The sequence below is a fragment of the Myxocyprinus asiaticus genome, chromosome 36, assembly GCF_019703515.2.
Source record: "Myxocyprinus asiaticus isolate MX2 ecotype Aquarium Trade chromosome 36, UBuf_Myxa_2, whole genome shotgun sequence".
NCBI lineage: Eukaryota > Metazoa > Chordata > Actinopteri > Cypriniformes > Catostomidae > Myxocyprinus > Myxocyprinus asiaticus.
In genome coordinates, this window is record NC_059379.1 from 22,428,583 (window position 1) to 22,449,881 (window position 21,299).

At 37.4% G+C, this 21,299-nt stretch overlaps 2 protein-coding genes across 4 annotated transcripts; both read right to left on the minus strand.

Moving 5' to 3' along the window:
- Nucleotides 1-68: 68 nt before the first annotated feature.
- LOC127427306 (syntaxin-4-like) lies at nt 69-13,952 on the minus strand. Of its 2 annotated transcripts, XM_051674834.1 has the most exons (12): nt 13,612-13,952; nt 7,466-7,535; nt 4,876-4,983; nt 4,379-4,478; nt 4,081-4,155; nt 3,919-3,989; nt 3,711-3,819; nt 3,466-3,539; nt 2,428-2,565; nt 2,130-2,240; nt 1,952-2,030; nt 69-1,618 (listed from the first exon to the last, which is right to left on the minus strand). In XM_051674834.1, coding segments are annotated over exons 1-11 (936 nt in total). In that variant the 5' UTR covers nt 13,614-13,952; the 3' UTR covers nt 69-1,618; nt 1,952. The 2 variants fall into 2 exon arrangements, with proteins under 2 accessions (XP_051530794.1, XP_051530795.1); XM_051674835.1 differs by lacking the exon at nt 7,466-7,535 and having other exon boundaries at nt 13,612-13,951.
- Nucleotides 13,953-14,252: 300 nt separating this feature from the next.
- Nucleotides 14,253-21,120, minus strand: LOC127427055 (tubby protein homolog). Of its 2 annotated transcripts, XM_051674381.1 has the most exons (13): nt 21,014-21,120; nt 20,848-20,891; nt 17,915-18,071; nt 17,570-17,800; nt 17,362-17,481; nt 17,062-17,199; nt 16,735-16,919; nt 16,278-16,436; nt 16,062-16,174; nt 15,814-15,928; nt 15,584-15,682; nt 15,183-15,354; nt 14,254-15,036 (listed from the first exon to the last, which is right to left on the minus strand). In XM_051674381.1, exons 2-13 carry the CDS (start codon nt 20,887-20,889, stop codon nt 14,903-14,905), a joined length of 1,665 nt encoding a protein of 554 aa, XP_051530341.1. In that variant the 5' UTR covers nt 20,890-20,891; nt 21,014-21,120; the 3' UTR covers nt 14,254-14,902. The 2 variants fall into 2 exon arrangements, with proteins under 2 accessions (XP_051530342.1, XP_051530341.1); XM_051674382.1 differs by lacking the exons at nt 17,362-17,481; nt 20,848-20,891; nt 21,014-21,120 and adding an exon at nt 18,871-18,956 and having other exon boundaries at nt 14,253-15,036.
- Nucleotides 21,121-21,299: the final 179 nt, after the last annotated feature.

Genomic DNA, 21,299 nt, shown 5'->3' on the forward strand with positions numbered 1-21,299 from the left:
ACGTTTAAAAATCACACACAAATGACTAAAAACAAAGAGAAACAATATAAGAAACGAGACAAGAACAATCTGGTAAATATGTACTTTATTTAAAAATGATAACTTTACATAAGAATGAATGAGGCAACCTAATGAAACAGATCTACAGGTCTCTTGGTGATCTTGCCCTTCACTGCCTCACTCAGTGGGAACTCTCTAATTTATTTCCCTCATTAATAAGGCACCAAGGCTGAGGCACTAGACATGTAACGGTACATATTAATAATTTCTTAAAAAGTACATGTCTTAACTGGGACAGAGCACAAATGAGTTAAAATATACATATATATGCAACATGTTACTCAGTGTCCAGGATCAGTTGTATATTGAAAGACAGATAATAAAATGCAAAAGTAGAGTATAAAATGATTTTCCCCCCCCATATGTACAGGTGACCTAAAGAGATAGTTCACCCAAAAATGAAAATGCTCTCATCATTTACTCACACTCATGCCATCCCAGATGTATGACTTTCTTGCTTCTGCAGAACACAAATGAAAATATTTAGAAGAATATTTCAGCTCTGTTGGTCCTCACAATGCAAGTGAATGGTGACCAAAACTTTGAAGCTAAAAAAAGCACAAAGTCAGCATAAAGGTAATCCATAAAACTCCAGTGGTTTAATCCAAATCTTCCGAAGTGATCTAATCGGTTTTGGGTGAAAACACCAAAATGTAACTCCTTTTCACTGTACATCTTGCTATTGCAATCTCTAGGCATGATCATGATTCACTATGGCGCTAGGACGTTTAATCGAGTTTGAAATCATGATCGCCAAGGAGACTGCAGATGTTAAGATTTACCGCGAAGATTTATAGCTTTGCTTTTGGTCTGTATTCACCAAAAAATCAATTAGATCACTTCAGAAGATTTGGATAAAACCACTGGAGACTTTATGCTGCCTTTGTGCTTTTTGGAGCTTTAGTCACCATACACTTGCATTGTGAGGACCTAAAGAGCTGAGATTTTCTTCTAAAAATATTCATTTGTTTTCTGCAGAAGAAAGAAAGTCAAACACATCTTGGATGGCATGAGGGTGAGTATATGATGAGAGAATTTTCATTTTTGGGTGAACTATCCCTTTAATGCTAGTCTCAACGAATTTCAAGTTTGAAATGGCAGAACAGATAACACAAACTTTTTCTAAACACATTAGGACATAGACAAACAGCCCATCATTCAATGTTTTTGAGCTTGTCGCCAAATGGAACTAAGTGATATATATTAGGAATCCCATTTAACTTTTTCACTACATGTTTCAGTGTTGGTTTTCGCAAATAATTTCCACCATGGTAATCCAGTCCATACAATTATCAATTATTTCAAATAAAATTACAATTACTGCGTAACCATTTAAATGTCCAGGTGCAGCAGATGTCACTTTTTCAAGAATTCTAATTACTGTTCTTATTGGACAAAGCAGCTACAACAAGTTTCAAGCACCTGTAGCCACCAAAAGAGTTCGGATACCAACAATGGTCATGTGCACGCATAGCCATGTTGGTTTGAAAAAGGTTTGGAACTTAAGAAAGACAAAACCCAGTGCTTGGTGGGCTGAAAGGACTAATAGATGAACACACTGTAAAAACCAAAAACAAAGAAACAAGATTTAAAATGTTGAGCATGCACACATTCTCAAACTACATTCAGAAATATTTGAATTTTCTGAAATTATTTGAATCCAGAGCTAATCGTGAAGATATAGACAATAACTAATTCAGCTATAACTGAGGCCTGAAATTTCTTTTCAAATATGTTCAGGTGTATTATGAGGTGTGGAACAACACTGATTATGCCAACCAGATCTTTCTACTAACAGTACTTTTTCCAATGGATATTTCCATAATGCCCAATAGAAAAGCCATGAAATTCATTGAATTCAAATACAAGTAATATGCTGGATGAGACTCACCTCATATGGCATAGACAGCGACAATAATGGCTATGATTACTATTAAAACAGCAAGGCATACTGCAATCCATAACTTTTTCTGAGGACAGAAAAATTTTATAATGTGGTCACTTGCACTGTAGGTGGTCAATGATTTCATGTACACAGATATGGCACTCACACATTATCATGGACTCACCTTGCATGCTTTTCTTGAAGATTTTACTGCAGCACCTGTTTCTACAACAGCCTTTTCCACATAGTTATGGGAACTCTTAATATTCTCCTCAATCCGGTCCACCATCTCACCCTGAAAAACAAATTTCATTGATAAAAATGTTCATTTCACTTAAAGCCCTGATTAAGGTGAAATATGGACAAAATCACATTCTGGGCACATTTATAAGACATCACTGTTTTTTAAAGTACATCACTGGTTTCTAAATGATTAGACATTTGGTGAACATTTTACTAAACATTCCTAGTGTTTACATTACCTGTGCTTCTACTTCCATTGCAAGGTATTGAAACATATCATGAAGCTCTTTGATGCTTCTCTCCAATTTGATGATCTCGTCATGTCGTGACTCAATCTCATTCAGAGCCTGCCTGGTTGCTTGAGTATCATTCAAAATCTGCATGAATTTTACAGTTGACAAAACTGATATGAGACCTGATATGACACCAATTATTAACATTGTTATGTTTTTGTAATGATAAAATGGCATCTGTCATCTAAAATACAATTATAAAATGGTGATAATACGTTATTTGCTACTGTCATAAATCTCAAGCAAGGGAGTGGAGGGGTTGCATTAAAAAAAAAATAATGAGGTGATCTGAATATGCAAGGCTGGAATAATGACTGTAATCCAAACTCTAAAAAGGAAGTGGAAATCTATGAAGGAGGTACTGAAAATGAGAGACATTAACTTCTAACAGTGCTTTTAATGATGTTGACAACCCAGATTTCCTTTGTCTGGAATTGTAAAAATAATTGGCAAAAACACCATAGGAAGCAATGTGCATAACCAAACATGACCTTTAAAGTTCCCCCAGGATTTTTATTTCCAATTTTAGGTCTTGTATGTAGTTTTTACAGCATCACAAGAATTATTTTCTAATGACACACAGAAAGAGAAGGGTCATGGAACAAGGCATCCTGTGAACAAACAGCGGCTGAGAGCTTTACTAAATGAAATGAAACTATCCCTAAGCAACCAGTGCCCAGCAGGTTAATCAACTTCATCCAAAGCTAGAAACAATTTAATTTAAGATGGATCTGTTCCTTACCAAGGCTCTTACCAAGTAAAATACATCCAGCAAGCAAAAGAGAAGGCTTGAAATGTGACACTTATGTAATCAGAAGACAATAGTAATATTGCTCTGTTGCTAACTGTTTTCTTTAGATGATTGCAGAAAAAGAAGCAACGAATACACCTATAGACAAAATGCTTGAAGATCTACATTTAAAACAGAGAGCTTTTAATAATCATATAAAAAGGCATGCACACTACACAAATCAACAGGCTTACATTTTGTGTGAAAACAGATGTTTCCCCACTCTCAAGCATCGATTCCAGCTTCTCGTCTGTCACATTGTTACCGGCTGTAATGAAAACCAGACTGACTATAGTTTTATGCACATATTTGTATGAGCTCATCTTATAAGAATAATGCAAATGAAAGCTCTCCACATCTGTAAAACTACTGAAAATCATGTGGTTTATTACATTAAACCATAACCATACACAAATCCCATGACACAAAAAGCACTTACTGATTTTGAGTTGTCTTTGTATCCTCTCTACATTTCTGTCTCTGTATTGGGCTTGAATTGTGTTACAGTGACCCATCAACTCAAAAAATTCTCGAGACAAAACACCATGCTTTCAACGGATGTTGAGAGAAAAGGAAACAGATGGTTATTTTGAGCCAAAACAACATTGTTGTTGTTTTAGTAATGATTATATACATCAGTGACTTACCTGGACTCTCTGCATTCTAACGTTTATAGGAATATATTTGTCATCATCTTCAGCTTTCTTAATTTCAATGCCTGCGATGTAAATGTATGGATCAATCTGTGAAATTCCAGTGGAAACACTTCAATAACAATTACTCTTTTTTTATTTATTTATCGGTCTCACTTTTTAACTTTTTTTGGATCTGGTAGGCCATGCTTTTGATGTCTTCCCTAAGGGACTGAAGTTCCTTTTTCATACCTATGGTACAGGAGGATTCATTTATTATTATAAGGGTTATAAATAACATGCGAACACACAATATAAAAGAGTAGTATTTTGTCCTAAAATGTGGGGGATAAAATACTTACTATGAAAACTAAGTCACTCATACTTAACACTATGTTGGATTATTAAAATGATTGTTTATTAGTTTGAAAAAGCACCATGGAGATAATTTCTATTCTCTCCCAGAGTTACTCACTGTCCTCTGGGAGTGCAACTCCTAACACTGTTTTCTGTTTGTTCTCCAATTCAGACACCTTCTTCTTAAGAGTGACAAGCCCCTCTCGAATCTCCTGAACCTATATAGAGAAAAAGATGATATTACTGTGACAACTTAGAGTATCACTTTAAAAACTATGTAGGCCCAAACCAACCAGACTATGAATGGCATGTAATTAAAAAAATGAATGATGATGTATGATTATGAATTTAAGTATGTTAGAGCTGTATGTTAGATGTGTAATTTTCATCAAGCCCCATAGATATCAAACTTGGTAGAAAAACTTTTCAGCAGTTAGCTGTTGTGATTGGGAAAAAACTTAATACTAATAATAATAATACACTTTTTACAGTTTCTGATTAAAAATTAATACATGCACATATTCTTTTTGACTAGAAACGGAAATTTGCACTAGCAAACGGTAAAAAAGTTTGCTTAAAATGTGCTACAATGCTCAAAGATGACCCATGATGAACCTTTTTAAAGAAGGTCTCATTTTCTTTCTCTTCCTTTGCTGAGTTCCCAGAGCCAGGCTTTATCATGAGAGCTGTGGTTTCTCCATCCTCATCTGACACATTAGCAGTCTAGTGAGAGTACAGGAGTAAAAATTAAGAATTTAGAAAATAAATAATTATTAACAAAGTACATACTTTGGTATTTTGGTACGAAACAGGGCTTTAAACAAATGTGAGATTAAAGGAATAGTTCGCCAAAAAATGAAAATTCTCTCATCATTTACTCACCCTCATGCCATCCCAGATGTGCATGACTTTCTCCTTCAGAACACAAACAAAGCTTTTTAGAAGAATATTTAGGCTCTGTAGGTCCATACGATGCAAGTGAATGGGGGCCAGAACTTTGAAGCTCCACAAATCACATGGAGGCAGCATAAAAATAATCCATACGACGTCAGTGGTTTAATTCAAGTCTTCACATCCAAAATCGGTTCGATTGCTTCAGAGCAGACCAAAATATAACTCGATTTTCACTATAAATCTTGACACCAGCAGTCTCCTTGGCGATCATGATTTTAAGCTCGATTACACTTCCTAGCGCCATCTAGTGCCCTGCAAGTGTCAAGAACTAGGAAGTGTAATCGAGCTTGAAATAATGATCGTGCCTAGAGACTGCAATAGCAAAATCTATAGTGAAAATGGAGTTACCCAAAGCCATTTAGATGGCTTCATAACACATACATTTAACCACCAGAGTCATATGGATTACTTTTATGCTGCCTTTATGTGATTTTTTTGGAGCTTCCAAGTTTTGGTCAACATTCACTTACATTGTATGGATCTACAGAGCAGAGATATTTTTTTCTAAAAATCTTAATTTGGGTTCTGCAGAAAAAAGAAAAACATACACATTTGGGATTGCATGAGGGTGAGTAAATGATGAGAGAATTTTAATTTTTGGAATAACTTTTCCTTAAACAAAATTGAGTCTCAATGCTGTCAAGTTCAACAAAATTCATAATTGAATCAGCAACAAACCATCATGGCTGCAAGTTTGTATAAACGCTAAAAAAATAAAAAAACGCAAAACATCGACCCCAACAAGGGCAATCCAAGTTAGGGAGTGTCTCAAAGGTGCAAAACGCACAATGTAAAAGAGATACATTATTCCATGACTACATTAAAAGTGGTTCTTTTTACATGTGTAATGTTTATGTTGGTAAACAAATTAAGTTAAATTTAGATCATTTTTAATTTTCTTGTGACTGATATCCCTGTTGTAACTATTTAAAGTAAACTGAATGATTTAATGAAATAAATCTATTTAACTTTTTTACCTAAAGTTCTCACATCACCTGCAATGTATTTATACACACCTGCTACATATCTTACACAGCTTTGATTGTGGAAATATGTTTTTGTGTATTTTTCTGGAGTTTATAAAATACTAAAATCCATTTAACTTCTTGTTCATTTCACCTGATGATGTCACACCACCTGTAAAATATTCACAAACACCTATAACACATCTTACACGACTTGAAATTTGGAAATATGATTTTGTGTATTTTTATGAATTTTTGAAATTTTCAAATCCATATAACTTCCTGATCATGTGATCTGAAGATGTCACACCACCTGTTATATATTTACAAACATCTAAAACACATCTTACATGACTTGGATTTTGAAAATATGGTTTTGTGTATTTATTATGAATTTTTGACATTTTCAAATTCATATAACTTCTTGTTCATGTGACCTAGTAATGTCAGACCACCTGTAATGCATTCACACACACTTGACACACATCTTAAATGACTTTGATTTTGGAAATATTATTTTGTGTATTTTTTCTGAATTTTTGAAATTTTCAAATCTATATAAATTATGGGTCATGTGACCTAGTGATATCAGACCACCTGTATTGCATTCACACACATATGACACACATCTTACACGACTTTGATTTTAGAAATGTTATTTTGTGTATTTTTATGCATTTCTGACATTTTCAAATCCATATAACTTCCTGGTCATGTGACCTGATTATGTCACACCACCTGTTATATATTTACAAACATCTTTAACACATCTTACATGAATTGGATTTTGGAAATATGATTTTGTGTATTTTTTTATGAATTTTTGACATTTTCCAATTTACTGTATATAACTTCTTGGTCATGTGACCTAGTGATGTCAGACCACCTGTAAAGCATTCACACACATCTTACATGACTTGGATTTTGGAAATATTATTTTGTGTATTTTGTATGAATTTTTGAAATTTTTAAAATCCATATAACTTCCAGATCATGTGACCTGATGATGTCACACCACCTGTAATATATTTACAAACACCTATAACACATAAATGACTTGGATTTTGGAAATATGATTTTGTGTATTTTTTCTGAATGTTTTACATTTTCAAATCTATGTAACTTCCTGGTCATGTGACCTAGTGATGTCAGACCACCTGTAATGCATTCACACACATTTGACACACATCTTACATGACTTTGATTTTAGAAATATTATTTTGTGTATTTTCTACGAATTTATGATATTTTCAAATCCATATGACTGTATTGTTCTTGTTACTTACATGCAAGTTATTTAGTTGAATATCCAAGCAGATGTTTTCCATACAATGAAAGCAGATGCTGGTGGATGTCCTGCTCCAAACAGAAAGCAAAAGAGTAATACACAGTTGTCCTTATAACTTGTGCTAAAGTACCTAAAGCCATATAATACATATAGTATAAACATTTGAGTGAGGAACTGATCAAAAATATAGGTTGTAATTAATTGAAAACCCAATGAAAACAAGTTTCCCTACGTTTAATTAATTCACATGAGAACTATTCCCTTTCGATTACAGTCTCTCAACATTGTATCGCTGACGCTATGGGAAATTCCTTTCTCAACAACCTAGTTGAAGCCCATTGTACAATAATGGCAATTCTAAAATTGGCAATGGTGTTTGAGCCCCGCCCTTTAGGCATGCATTTGGCCTATATAAGCGGGTGCAAAACTACCATTTCCTCATCTCTCGTCTTGACAAGAACCCTCATCTCTGCTTCGCCATCAAGAAACACTCCACCAGCGGATGGGTTCTTCACCCTCAGAAGCAAGCAAAATGACTCTTCGCCTTGACAGCACAGCACCTGCAGTGAGACGACTGACCTGCTCCACTGCAGTGTTCTGGCAGAGACATTTGTATCCTTTATTATTGCTATGATATATTGTGTACAGTATATATACATTTGTATATCTAAAAGAGTCGCTTGTGTGTAGCGCGTCATTGTAAGATATTGTTCCACAAGTGTTTTCTATGTGAGAGACACATCCCGCCGTCAGATGGGCATAAGATATGCATCTGCTGCCTGGGCCGCACCCATGCTGAAGTGGCTCACTGTGAGGGCATGAGTCTCAGGATGCTCCGCTCTAGAACCATCCTCGTTATGGGGGACAATTCCGCCTCCCGTGCCCCCCACATGCCTCCTCTGACTGGGACCACATGAGGACGACGCAGCATCCTCGCCCATGCAGTATGCCCATGAGGATCTCTGTTGGAGTGCAATGTCTCATTACATTTGGTGGATCTGATGTTGGGGACGATGCCATGTCCATCGCTGCATCTATGGGTGAGTGGTCAGGCCCGACGGAGGATGTTGCCGCTTCTCCCTCCGGTGAGTGCTTTGTGTCCTCTCATGGGCGGTCGAGGAAATCATTTTACAGTGGTCCCCTCCAGTCAAGATCTCACCTGGATGAATGGTTCCTACAGTCCTGCCGCCGTCAAAAGACTGCATCCCAAAGAGTAGCGCCATTCTTCCCAGAGGTCCATGTGGAGCTCACAAAGACATGGTGCACGCCCTACTCAGTGCGCTCTCAGGCCAGAGGGGCTGCTTCTATCATATTGTTTGATTGGACAACATAACAATAGTAGCTTACATAAACCTTCAGGGTGGAATCCGATCACTGCCAATGTTGAGCCTGACACGGCACCACTTCCTTTGGAGCGAGCACCTCTTCCTTTCCTTACTTGTTACAAACGTCCCAGGCTGCCTGAACTGCGACGTGGATCTGATGTCCCACCAGGGAGCTATACATGGGGAATGGAGGCTTCATTCTTAGACAGTCCTGAGGATTTGGGACATATTCGGCAAAGCGGAAGTGGACCTCTTTGCATCCGTGGAGACAACCCACTGTGCCCTCTGGTACTCCATTTCCCAAGCCCTGCCAGGGGTGGATGCCATGGCTCACAAATGGCCCACAAAACGCAAGTATGCGTTTCCTCCGGTATGCCGCCTCCATTCTGTCATCTGCAAAATTCGAGAGGACAGGGAAGCGGTTCTACTGGTTGCACCAAATCAATCAATCATGGTTTCCGGAGATGGTGGAGCTACTTGTCAGCCCCCCTTTAGGAAATACTGCTGAGGAGGGATCTCCTCTCTCAAGCACAGGGCACGATCTGACCTCCCTAGCCGGAGCTCTGGAACCTGCATGTTTGGCCCCTGAATGGAGCCTGCCAAACGTGCCAGGATTAACTTGATTGATTATGAACACCATCCTGCAGGCTAGAACGCCATCCACAAGACTCCTCTACGTGCTAAAATGGTGTGTGTTTGCAAATTTCACATGGCAAAGACCTAGGGAATTGCTCATTAGCTGAGATCCTCACTCCGCAGGTCTCACTCTGTCGAAGCTTAAGGTCTATGTAGCGACTATCTCTGCATACCACACCCCAGAGGATGGCTTCTCTATAGGCAGACATGATCTAATTATAAAGTTCCTCAAGGGAGTGAGGCGCTTAAACCTCCCTCACCCTTCTACAGTTCCAACTTGGGACCTGAACCTGGTGCTGATGGTGCTCACACAGCCCCTGATTGAGCCTTTGGAATCTGAGTTATGTGTGCTCTTTCTAAAGACCGTACTCCTGCTGGCTCTAGCCTCAGTTAAACATATGCAAGCGCTGTCGGTAGGCAGCTCATGTCTGGAGTTTGGGCCGGGACTTTCAAAGGCCACTCTCAAACACAAAAAAGGCTACATGCCTTTTTTTTTGTCCATGCCCTTCAAGGCCCAGGTCGTCCGCCTACAAGATTTCTTCCACCTCGCCGTTTAATTCGGATGAGGAGCAGACACTGCACTTGTTATGCCCAGTGCGGGCATTACATATTTATGTGGATGGTACCTATCAGTTCAGACTGTCGGATCAGCTCTTTGTTTGCTTTGGAGGACACACAAAAGGCATGTCTATCTCCAAACAAAGACTCTCTCATTGGATTGTCGATGCGATCGCCCTCGCCGATGAGTCACAGGGTGCGCGATGCCCCAGCGGTGTGAAAGCACATTCCACCAGAGGCATAGCCTCTTCATGGGCATGGGTAAACAGTGTGTCCTTGCAGGATATATGTTTAGTAGCAGGTTGTTCTTCGCAAAGCCCATTTGCCAGGTTTTATAACCTAGATGTGGCCTCTCTCTCTTCACAGGTCCACACTGTCTAAGAGAGCTAATTGTACCAACACTCAATGAGCCCAGGCTAATTTATACAAGGGGGCTATCTGCTATAATTTTGATACAGCCGCCAGTGTGTAGGCCGCTGTCAAAATTGAGAGCTCTTCTTATAAGTCTTTTCCTTCCAAACCCTGGTTGTGAAGTACTTATACTGTGTGTATTTATAAGATTCATATAAATTCCCAGTCTAGATCAATTTTCCCTCCTGGGTTTTTATTATGTAGGGAGATTGCTCATTACTATATACACTTTGAGGTATATTTTCACCGTCCTATGCAGCCTGTGACATCTTATACATATCCTTCCTCAAGTGTCTATGTCTTGGGCAAGGCCCCTCTGTGGATTGCGACGTCACATGAGTAGTGAGGCGTGATTGGACGCTGTTCCCATAGCGTCAGCGACACAATGTTGAGAGGCCATAATCGAAAGAGAATGTTTTGATTGCGCATGTTGCAGACAATTGAGACATTGCATAAGCTATCTGCACTACTGACCCAGAGCTTCGAGGTGCAAGTGTTGCACTCCTTGTCCCTCAGCTGACAAATTCTGAGGAAATGGTGGTTTCACACCCGGTTATATAGGCCAACTGTGCACCTAAAGGGACGGAGCTGAAACGCCCTTGCCAATTTTAGAATTGCCGTTACTGTACAAAGGGCTTCAACTAGGTTGTTGAGAAGGAATTTCCAATAGTGTCTGTGACGCAAAGTCTTGATCCCTTCATCTCAGGGAACCAAGGTTACATGTGTAACCAAGACGATTTCCTTTCCCTCTTTCCTATGGCATTTGAGTGCACTGCAATTACAGCTGTAGTGTGAGATCATCAGGTCACATGACCAGGAAGTTATATGGATTTTACATTTTCAAAAATTCATAAAAAATACACAATCATATTTCCAAAATCCAAGTCGTGTAAGATGTGTCAAGTGTGTGTGCATGCATTACAGGTGGTCTGACACCACTAGTTCACATGACCAGAAAGTTATATGGATTTGAACATTTCAAAAATTCATAAAAAAATCATATTTCCAAAATCCAAGTCATATATGATGTGTTATAGGTGTTTGTAAATATATAACATGTGGTGTGACATCCTCAGGTCACATGACCAGGAAGTTATATGGATTTTAACATTTCAAAAATTCATAAAAAATACACAAAATCATATCTCCAAAATCCAAGTCGTGTAAGATGTGTTATAGGTGTTTGTAAATATATATCAGGTGGTGTGACATCACTAGGTCACATGACCAGGAAGTTATATGGATTTGAGAATTTCAAAAATTCATTAATACACAAAATCATATTTCCAAAATTCAAGTAATGTATGATGTGTTATAGGTGTTTGTAAATATATAACAGGTGGTGTGACATCAGGTCACACACAGGTTTTACTTTTGAAAATAAAAGTTAAAAATCATAAAAAAAATTATAAAGTGATGATTCCAAAATAAAAGTCATGTAAGGTGGAAAGGCGTTGTGTATACATGTGCTATAGGAGGTCTGACATTCATCTATTACTGTTAGATACAAGTTAAATGCAATTTCATTTACATTACATTGTTATTACATATCATAGGGAAAAAACCATTTATGGCTTTAAATGTTTGTTTTTTGTACCATAAATTTCAACTTAACATGTTTGACAATATTAAGTTACATCTGGATAAAACTACACGTTTTTATAGCCACAGAGTAATCTGTTTTTCAGCCTTTGTCCGTTTCACACTTTAGAGACTCCCTAACTTTGCCTGCTTTGCTGAATGCAAGTATCCCTGGCTGCAGCTTGCAGAACGGGGCGGGGCAATACATTGGGCGTGGCTACACTTGTTGCCCCGCCCATAACTTACTCTCATTGGCTCAGTCATCTATGAAATTGTAGTAGAACTGAGTCACATGGACTGACAAATTGTCTGCAATCATTCAAATCTGTAAATCAAAATGTGCAATTTCACAAAGCCTTCATTATAACGCATGGTTAGAGAAATGAATTATGAATTAAATTCATTATAAAATATGTTAAAAAAAAATTATATCACCATAGAGTTAAAATGAAAAAGTGTATCAGTGTTGTTGTAATATAAACATTTTAATTTATAACCCAACATATGGGTTATGAAAACCAACACCACCGTCTACTGTAAATTATCTGTAAATTACACTCCAATTCTCACAAAAGTTATAAAGATGTAATATGTATATTCAAATATCCTAATATTGGGGGACAGAATACAAAAACCCATGTCGTTCTTTCGATAATTTGTTCATAAAGCATGTGCTTGAATGCAATGGGCAATTCTCGAAAAAAACGAGAGCATGCATGCACTTTTAGTCTCCCGGTTTCTGCCATAACAGATCATCATCGAGTGATTATTTTGCATTATTAATAATAGATTCTTTCATTGACCAAGTTTGCTTTATACAAGCCGTCTGCATCTGCTCAATCTATTGATTACTCTGCATTTTAAGAATTTAGGCATTTTAATGTATGCCATCAACAATAGCAAACAAGAGGCTGATGAACTGATGAAAACTATTATGCCATTCTTGCAGTGCTTTCACTCGTATTCTATATTGATTCATATTAATTTCTTTGATGGATTGTAACCGATTATCTCTCCACCTCGCTCCAAAAAGGGTTAGGTTAGGTTAAAAAAAACAACAACATTTGTTTAAGAACATTTTCATGTCAGTTTCAGCCTTTATAAATCACAATTTGTTCCTCACTTTTAACATAGGATAAAATCAATGGAATTTAGGATTGAAGATCACATACAAGTAAGCAAATGGTTTGGCTCAACTATTCAATATCTCTCAAACAATGATAACACACCAGCAACTACGACCACATCTATCATGTATGTCTATGAAAGATGATCGAGCCAATGAGACTGTTATGGGCGGGGCGACAAGTATAGCTCCGCCCTACATGTAGCCCCGCCTCATTCTGCAGGCTGCAGCCAGGTCCTCCTCGCCAATTGTCGAACGAATGTCCAATATAAAAACAATTTTACCGCAGTCTGGTAGCGTACTGTAGATAGATGGGGTGTTAGCTTACAACTATTTGTCTAATTTGACTAATAAATTCAGACACTCTCGACCTACAGACACATAAATAACCGGTCACACAGCAGCCCCGTGAAAATATGGCAAGAGTGTTCTGACCATCTGTGGGTTAGCCCGTTAGCTGTTAGTCGGTTTCCTGACAGCACTGCTCTACTTTGTCCATTTACTCACATTGCCCAGTTCTTTGGTCCGGTCCCGCATTCTCGATGTATGTCTTGTATCCAACTCAGACGAAAAGTTCCTGTCTTAGGAGTCTTCGTTCATCTGTCTGGGGTAAAAAACGAAATGTGGGAGTTTCCCATTCAAAGTCAAATTGTATAATCAGATCCTGCTAACTTCTTCAATAAACTTTCGGATCAGATCGTTGATGAGTGCTCTAATGTCAATGTGTAGATTATATGGATAAACTCGTGTTTGCTTAGAGCTCAAAATAAGACGATGTACTTGTCTGCGAAGTTAGCGAACTTCTCTCTTTCTTCGTCGTCAATTTTAATTTGCTGTCTGAAAAAAACGTTCACGGATTTTACTGACATCTGGTGGGAAGGGATACCATGGAGGGCCAAATTACTAAAATGTAATCATTAAATAATTACTTAAATATTTAAATAAATCGTTAAATACGTAATTAAATCGTTAAAAAAACTATTAAATAATTAATCATTAAATCTCTAAGTAAATCAGTAAGTGTCCCTTTATTTCATTTTGGCACTAGTTTGCTGCATCCATTTTAATTGAGTATTAGTTTTGGGTAGACTTTTTACACAAGCTTTGTTTATTTTCATTTTCAGGGTTATGGTTATCAGTCCGTCACTCAACTCAACAACAGATTTTAAAGTAGGACCTTTTAAAGTAGGACATCTTCTTCCATAATATCCTTGTTTCACAGAATCAACACCTTCGCCAGTGTTACCATTTACACTACAATACTCACTATTTACATTACATTTACTACATTAAAAAGTTGTAAGAATTAAAAGTTGAAATTTAACTTGATGTTAAATAATTTAGCCTAATTTAAAACCCATCACTTTTTATTTAACAAGTACAGTCAAGCTTTCTTTTTATGTAAACACATGACAAAATAAGAAGGAAAAAATATCTAACACAAACTATTAGCTTAAAGTGTCTGATAAAGACTTTCAACAACAACAGTCTTGGAAATCTGGCATAAGAAGACACTTAAAATAGCAATACAATTTACCAATTAAAGATTAATGATGCAAATATTAATAAACAACACTTCAAACATCTCATTCACATAAAGCTACTACTTAAACATTCATTAATAATTAGTGAAACAGCTCAATTATCTACAGTACTTTATAATTTCCACAATAGCAAAAATCTAAATAATTTGCATAATAGCAAACATTTTATTACTGCAAGAACATATCTTGAAAATCCTAATATACTGCAAAGTTTTCCCTTTTTAAAAGAAAATACAGAGAACGATAAATCAAGCTTATTCACAGGCCAATTTGCCATCAAAGGAGGACAAAGTGATGGCAAATGCTTGAAGAGCACACATAGGAAAGCTGTAATCCATGGAAAACACATCTTCTGCAACCCGCCCAAACTGCATCACAATATAGTCCACTGCAGAAAGAGATTAACTACAAGCATTAGAATTAGGCATTGTTATATTGTCATACATTTCACATCTACATGTGATAGAAACTCTACAGTAGAATTTGGAATGTATTTTGATAGAAAAAGGTTAAAAAGGATCATCCATCTCTCACCATTATCTGGATGGACAATCTGAAAGTTTTTCACAGATGCCTGTGTAACTCGGCCATGGAAATTGAGCACATATGACTGAGTCTGCTCATTCCAGCTGGGTGACTTATTGACAAGGGTGACAAGATTCTCTTTGTTGCCATTCTCAAATCTGGTGAGTAGAGATTCTAGCTCCTGGGACATGGAAAACAGAATGAATCTATTGAGAACACCATGAATGATGCAGGTGATTTAATCAGTGAATGAATGAGGATGAAGTAATTTGATATTCCTTATTTGAAAGAAGTGTGGCAAATACTTCTAAATTAAACATCCAAAAGAAATATTGCACAGCGTCTCACAACCATTCAGATATCTCTGGTGCTTGCCAGTGATCAACTAGAATCCACAACAAAATACTCACACTTTTTGGACGAATAACAACTCTCTCATCATTTTCATGCATACCAGGGATGATTACTGTCATTTTTCTGGGACCTTTGAAACCCAGCACATTTTTCTCCTGCGTGACAGTACAGAACAAATAATATGAAGCTTTTTTTTTTTTTTTGCAATCAAAAGAACCAGACTAGATACAAAAAAAACACATTCAGTGCTGTAGATATCAAATCACAGTCTTCATAACAAGCATACATAAAATATTGCCGCTAGTTCTTGTCTGAGGGTGTCCGTTTCTTTGATGAATGGTTTCCTTTCTGGATTCTCGCCATTATCATACACCGTGAATTTAGTCCCCAAAACATTTGATCTGAAAAGATAAATCATATATTTTTTTACATGGAACGAATTCTAAACAATAAAACATAATGGTAGAAAGAGAGAGTTTGATGAACAGTTGGCATGAGGTTATTGTGCGAACCAGACACTGCAATGGCACTGACCTTAGTTTGCCTATGTAGCTGTCTGTATCTCTGGATAAATCGGTTGGATCGACTGATATCAAATAATTAGAAGTTTTGCATTTCTTTCTTTTCCTGCCAGCCATCAGAAAGACCTACCCATTTAAAGTTTTGGAGAAGAGAATTGAAATGTATTGAGCAAGATGCTTTAAAACTTGATCTGTAAGCAGACACAAGCCTCTTCCCTCCCCTGCTCACCTTCTTCCCATCCTCCTTTTCTATGTGGAGGTAATATGTGGGATAGATTCCTTTCTCCATTCCTCTCCTGTCTCTGGTGATCCGGCACTGAATCGTCACATCTCTTGGAGCAGGACGCATGGCAAACTGTTCCAAATCCTCCAAAGACACTGGAGAGGACTGGGCCAGAAAGAGAAAACAAGGGAAATAAATAGAAATGAAAGAGAAATAATTATTTAATAAATTAATACATTTAAACTCATTTGATGCTCTCGTAACATTAAGGCCATGTTCTCATCATTTGAAAATGCATTGATAGGCTTCATTTACGCTTCTCTTCCACACTAGAACAGCTTTTTCCTCCACCAAAAATGGGAGCGTTTTAAAAAGTGCTCACCATTATCGCATGCTTTAGAAAAGGATGACATCATTTTCAAAAAGAAAACAGATTAGTGTGGATGTGGTTTAAATGTCATACCTTTCCCATGTCCAATGAATCACTGTCAGTGGAAGACTCCTTATAGTTGGAGTTTAAAGAAGCGAGATTTTCATTGTTTTTTGCTCGTTTTTTTGGCTTCTTTGGTGTTTTTTTAACCTCCTTTTTGTATTCCTCCTCCTTCTCGTCCTCCTTTTCTTCGCCACTGTCACTGAGATGACATCTCACTATAGTGACAGAGAGAGCACATTAAAAACTGATCCATCAAGCCACATCAAAAGAAACCACCATTAACCTAAAAGGTTAACATATGTCATATCTGTTTACTTCTTTTACATTGGAGATGTTGAGACTGAGTTTTCAACTTACTTGGCGTCAGCTGTTGTTGTTTCTTTGGTGTGGGAGGGACAGGGCTCTTGGACCAGTCTTTTCTTTCATCCTCACTCTCTGATTCAGGTTTTTTCTCTGCATTCATGCTGAACTCTACCACTGTATCAGTCTGCATTGCTAAAATAAAGACCATGGGTGTTGAAGTATTTGGAATGTTAACAATGCTAATGTCAGGTTATTTCCTATTTATGGATGATGCACTGGGCAGTGCAGCAGGAAACGGCCTTTCAACTTTTGTCATCATACTTAACAATGGAGACACATCTCCAGTCCACTTACAAGATTTTTCCACTGCATTCCCTTTCACCTTAGATTCATTTTTCTTGTCCTTCTTCTTTGCAGATTTCTTCTCTTTCTCATCATTTTCCTCTGCTTCTTGTGCAGTTTTTGGCTCAAGTACTTGAAAAGAATTTGCAATTTAACAAAATGTCGAGACACGGCACTGTCAGATACGCAAAGTATCGATGAAATTTGAAAAATCACTTACATTTTGTTTGCCCCTTTTTCATGTCTTTCTTCTTTGTTTTCTTTATATCTGCCTGGTCCTCTGTGTCTAGAGTGCATTTAGGGCTGTTTTTGGGACTGATCTCCAGATCGATTGTCTTGGTGATGACCGGTGCAGTCTCTTCTGATGTCTCTGCTGCCTTGGATGAAATGCTCAATTCTCCTAAACTGATCTCCTCCACAGTGTTTTCATAAACCTGCTCAGGTTGTGTGTCTAATGATTAAAACAAAAAGGGTGTCATTTTCTGTAAAATGACAAATTGTTTGATAAGATGCATGTATGATGGATCATTTTGGTTCCAGCAGAGTAAACATTTACTTTACTAACCATTTAGGGAAGTGCTGCTCTGAGACTGTCTTATCAACAAAGTTGTATCATCAGATCCAGCTTTCTGTTTGCATGTCTTGAGACGAATGTCTTGATTCGCTGTGACCATCCGGGCATCTGCCCTTCTTCTTTGTTGTTTTTTGATCAAAAGTGAACGCTGTGCAAGATATTGATATGATAAGAACTGCTCTTCGACAAACAGTTAAAGCAGGGGTGTCCAAACTTTTTCGGTCGGGGCCAAATGCAGAAAAAAATAAGGAGCCGCGGGCCGTATTGCTGTAATAATTTAAAAAATGTCTAGAAGGTATTAGATTGCCACAATGCATAATCTTCATATTGTACGCTTAATATAATGCACGTTTTAATCATAATTTGTGCTCTATGTATGCTTGTGTAGGCCCTACATTTAAATAAAGGATAGGGTATTTCACTCACAAAGAACACTTATGATGGAACAGTGATGCATCTTAAATAAAATATTATACTCATTTATTCACATTTTTATCTTTTTGACGTCCATTCAGTGGCACTGCAAAGAACATAGATCTGCTACTGTCTTTATAGCTATAGAATTATAACTTCTGTTCTGTTGTTACTTGCGTTACAAATACGATTTTAATTTGATCAAAATGATTGCGCTTCATTTTATTTTGCAGACGTGTATGTGCAAGTGTTTTCAGCGCACTATTCTACAGTGTGTCCTCACTCAAATAGTGCTGGGAAGCCCATGAATCATTTTTCTTGTTTCAACGAAATATTAGAACGAACCAATTAATGACAGTATACTTCCCAGTGCAACAGAGGACGTCCTGGAAGAGTATGTTCGGTTCGCGCGTCTCTGTGCGCGCTCAGTAAACTCTGTACAGATGCTCGCACAACAGCAGCTCTACTCAGTTGTATGATGTGAGGTATCAGGACATTTTTACAAGAACAAGTACATGAGTAAAGTATCTAACCTGATACCAATCCTTTAATAAATGCATCATTCTTTCAGCGGGGCGCTTCATCCTAGGAAATAAGGAGTATTCCTCACCAGTGGATGAAGCTGGTGATGACACAGAACGCACTAGCGGAGACGATGAGCGGCTGCACGTGATAGCGACATCCAGTGCCCAGAATATGCATTACATATAATTTATCCATAGCGGGCCTAACTCTGTTCTATTTCTAAAGTCTCTCGCAGGCCGCATCGGAGCAGTCGGAGGGCCGCAGATGGCCAGCGGGCCGGATTTTTGACACCCCTGAGTAAAAGGAATAGTTCACCTAAAAATGAAATTTCTCTCATCATTTACTCACCCTCATGCCATCCCAGATGTGTATGACTTTCTTTCTTCTGCTGAACACAAATTAAGATTTTTAGAAGAATATCTCAGAATTTCTCATCAATGGAAGTGAATTGTTGCCAGAACTTTGAAGCTTCCAAAAGCACATAAAGGCAGCATAAAAGTAATCCATATGACCCCAGTGGTAAAATCCAGGTCTTCAAAAGCTATATAAGATTTAGTGAGAAACAAATCAATATTTAAAGGGATAGTTCACCCAAAAATTATAATTCTATCATTATTTACTCACCATCATGCCATCCAAGATGTGTATGACTTTCTTCCTTCTTCAGAACACAAATGAAGATTTTTAGAAGAATATCTCAGCTCTGTAGGTCCATACAATGCAAATGAATGGTGGCCAGATCTCTGAAGGTCCAAATATCACATAAAGTCATCATAAAAGTAATCCATATGACTCCAGTGGTTTAATCAATGTCTTCTGAAGCAATACAATTGGTTTTGGGTGAGAACAGACCAAAATGTAATTCCTTTTTCACTAAAATCTTGACAACAGTCTCCTTCGTGATCGTGATTTCAAGCTCGATTACACTTCCTATCGTGCCATCTTGTGCTCTGCACATGCGTTAAGCACTAGGAAGTGTAATCAAGCTTGAAATCATGATCCTGGTGCCTAGAGACTGCGATGGCAAGATGTAGAGTGAAAAGGGGGTTATATTTTGGATTGCTCTCACCAAAAACAAAGTGGATCACTTCAGAAGACATTAACTAAACCACTGGAGTCATATAGATTACTTTTATGATGACAATATTTGGACCTTCAGAGTTCTTGCCACCATTCACTCGTATTGTATGGACCAACAGAGCTGAAATATTCTTCAAAAAAATCTTTGTTTGTGTTCTGCAGAAGAAAGAAAGTCACACACACATCTAGGAAGGCATGAGAGTAAATGATGAGAATTTTAATTTTTGGATGAACTATCCCTTTAAGTCCTCTTTTACTATAAATCTCCACCTTTGACCAGCCCTAACCAGGTGGCGATATGCATCAAGAACGCGAATCACCAAAAAACAAAAGAAGAAGAAAGTGTAAGTGAAAGTGGAGATTTATAGTAAAAAAGCACTTAAATATTGATCTGTTTCTCACCCACACCTATCATATCCCTTCTGAATAAATGTATTTAATCACTGGAGTCTTATGGATTAATTTTATGCTGCCTTTGTATGCTTTTTGGAGCTTCAAAGTTCTGGCCACCATTCACTTGCATTGTATGGACCAACAGAGCTGAGATATTCTTCTAAAAGTCTACATTTGTGTTCTGCAAAAGCAAGAAAATCATACACATCTGGAATAGCATGAGGGTGTGTAAATGATGAGAGAATTTTCATTTTGGGGTGAACTGTCACTTTAAGTTAAATATAGACCGCTAGCATAGATACTTATCTCAAAAAATATAATGAAAATCGAAAATCAGAAGTAACTATTCTATATGTTCATAACATAACATGTTAAAAGTAAAAATGGCATTTAAAAATAATGTAATAATTTTGGCATTTTGGAGTAAACTATACCTTTAAGTGTGACATAAAAAGGGTCAAATAAAGTTTCAAGTCAGATAAAATATAAAATGGAATTTCTGAGATACTTACCTGATTGTCCAGCTTTTGCTGACGGATCTCTGTGTCCTCCATTTCTTCGGTTGGAAAAAAAAAACAGAGACAAGCTTAATGCCAGTACCGTTAACACTTCAAATTTTATATAAATGATACACCATGTTACTATTAAGAGAAGGGTAATGAAGATACACAAACTCACCAACCAAAATGCACTCTCAAATCAGCAAAGGAAACTCATTTCTCATTCTCCCTCTCTGTCTCTGCCGCTCCATCTGACATCCCCACCTGCATGCAACAGAAGCTAAAGAAGATTACAAAGGATAAAGTTCTTACACCCACCACACCACTGAGACGCCACGCAGAATGGATTGTCCATCATCGCTGACATCAGATGCTATTTTATGACTGCACTCTGTAAAGTAGTCTACTGTAAAAAAGTAAATAATGATATTGGCTGTAGAATAAAATACCAGCACTATTAATAA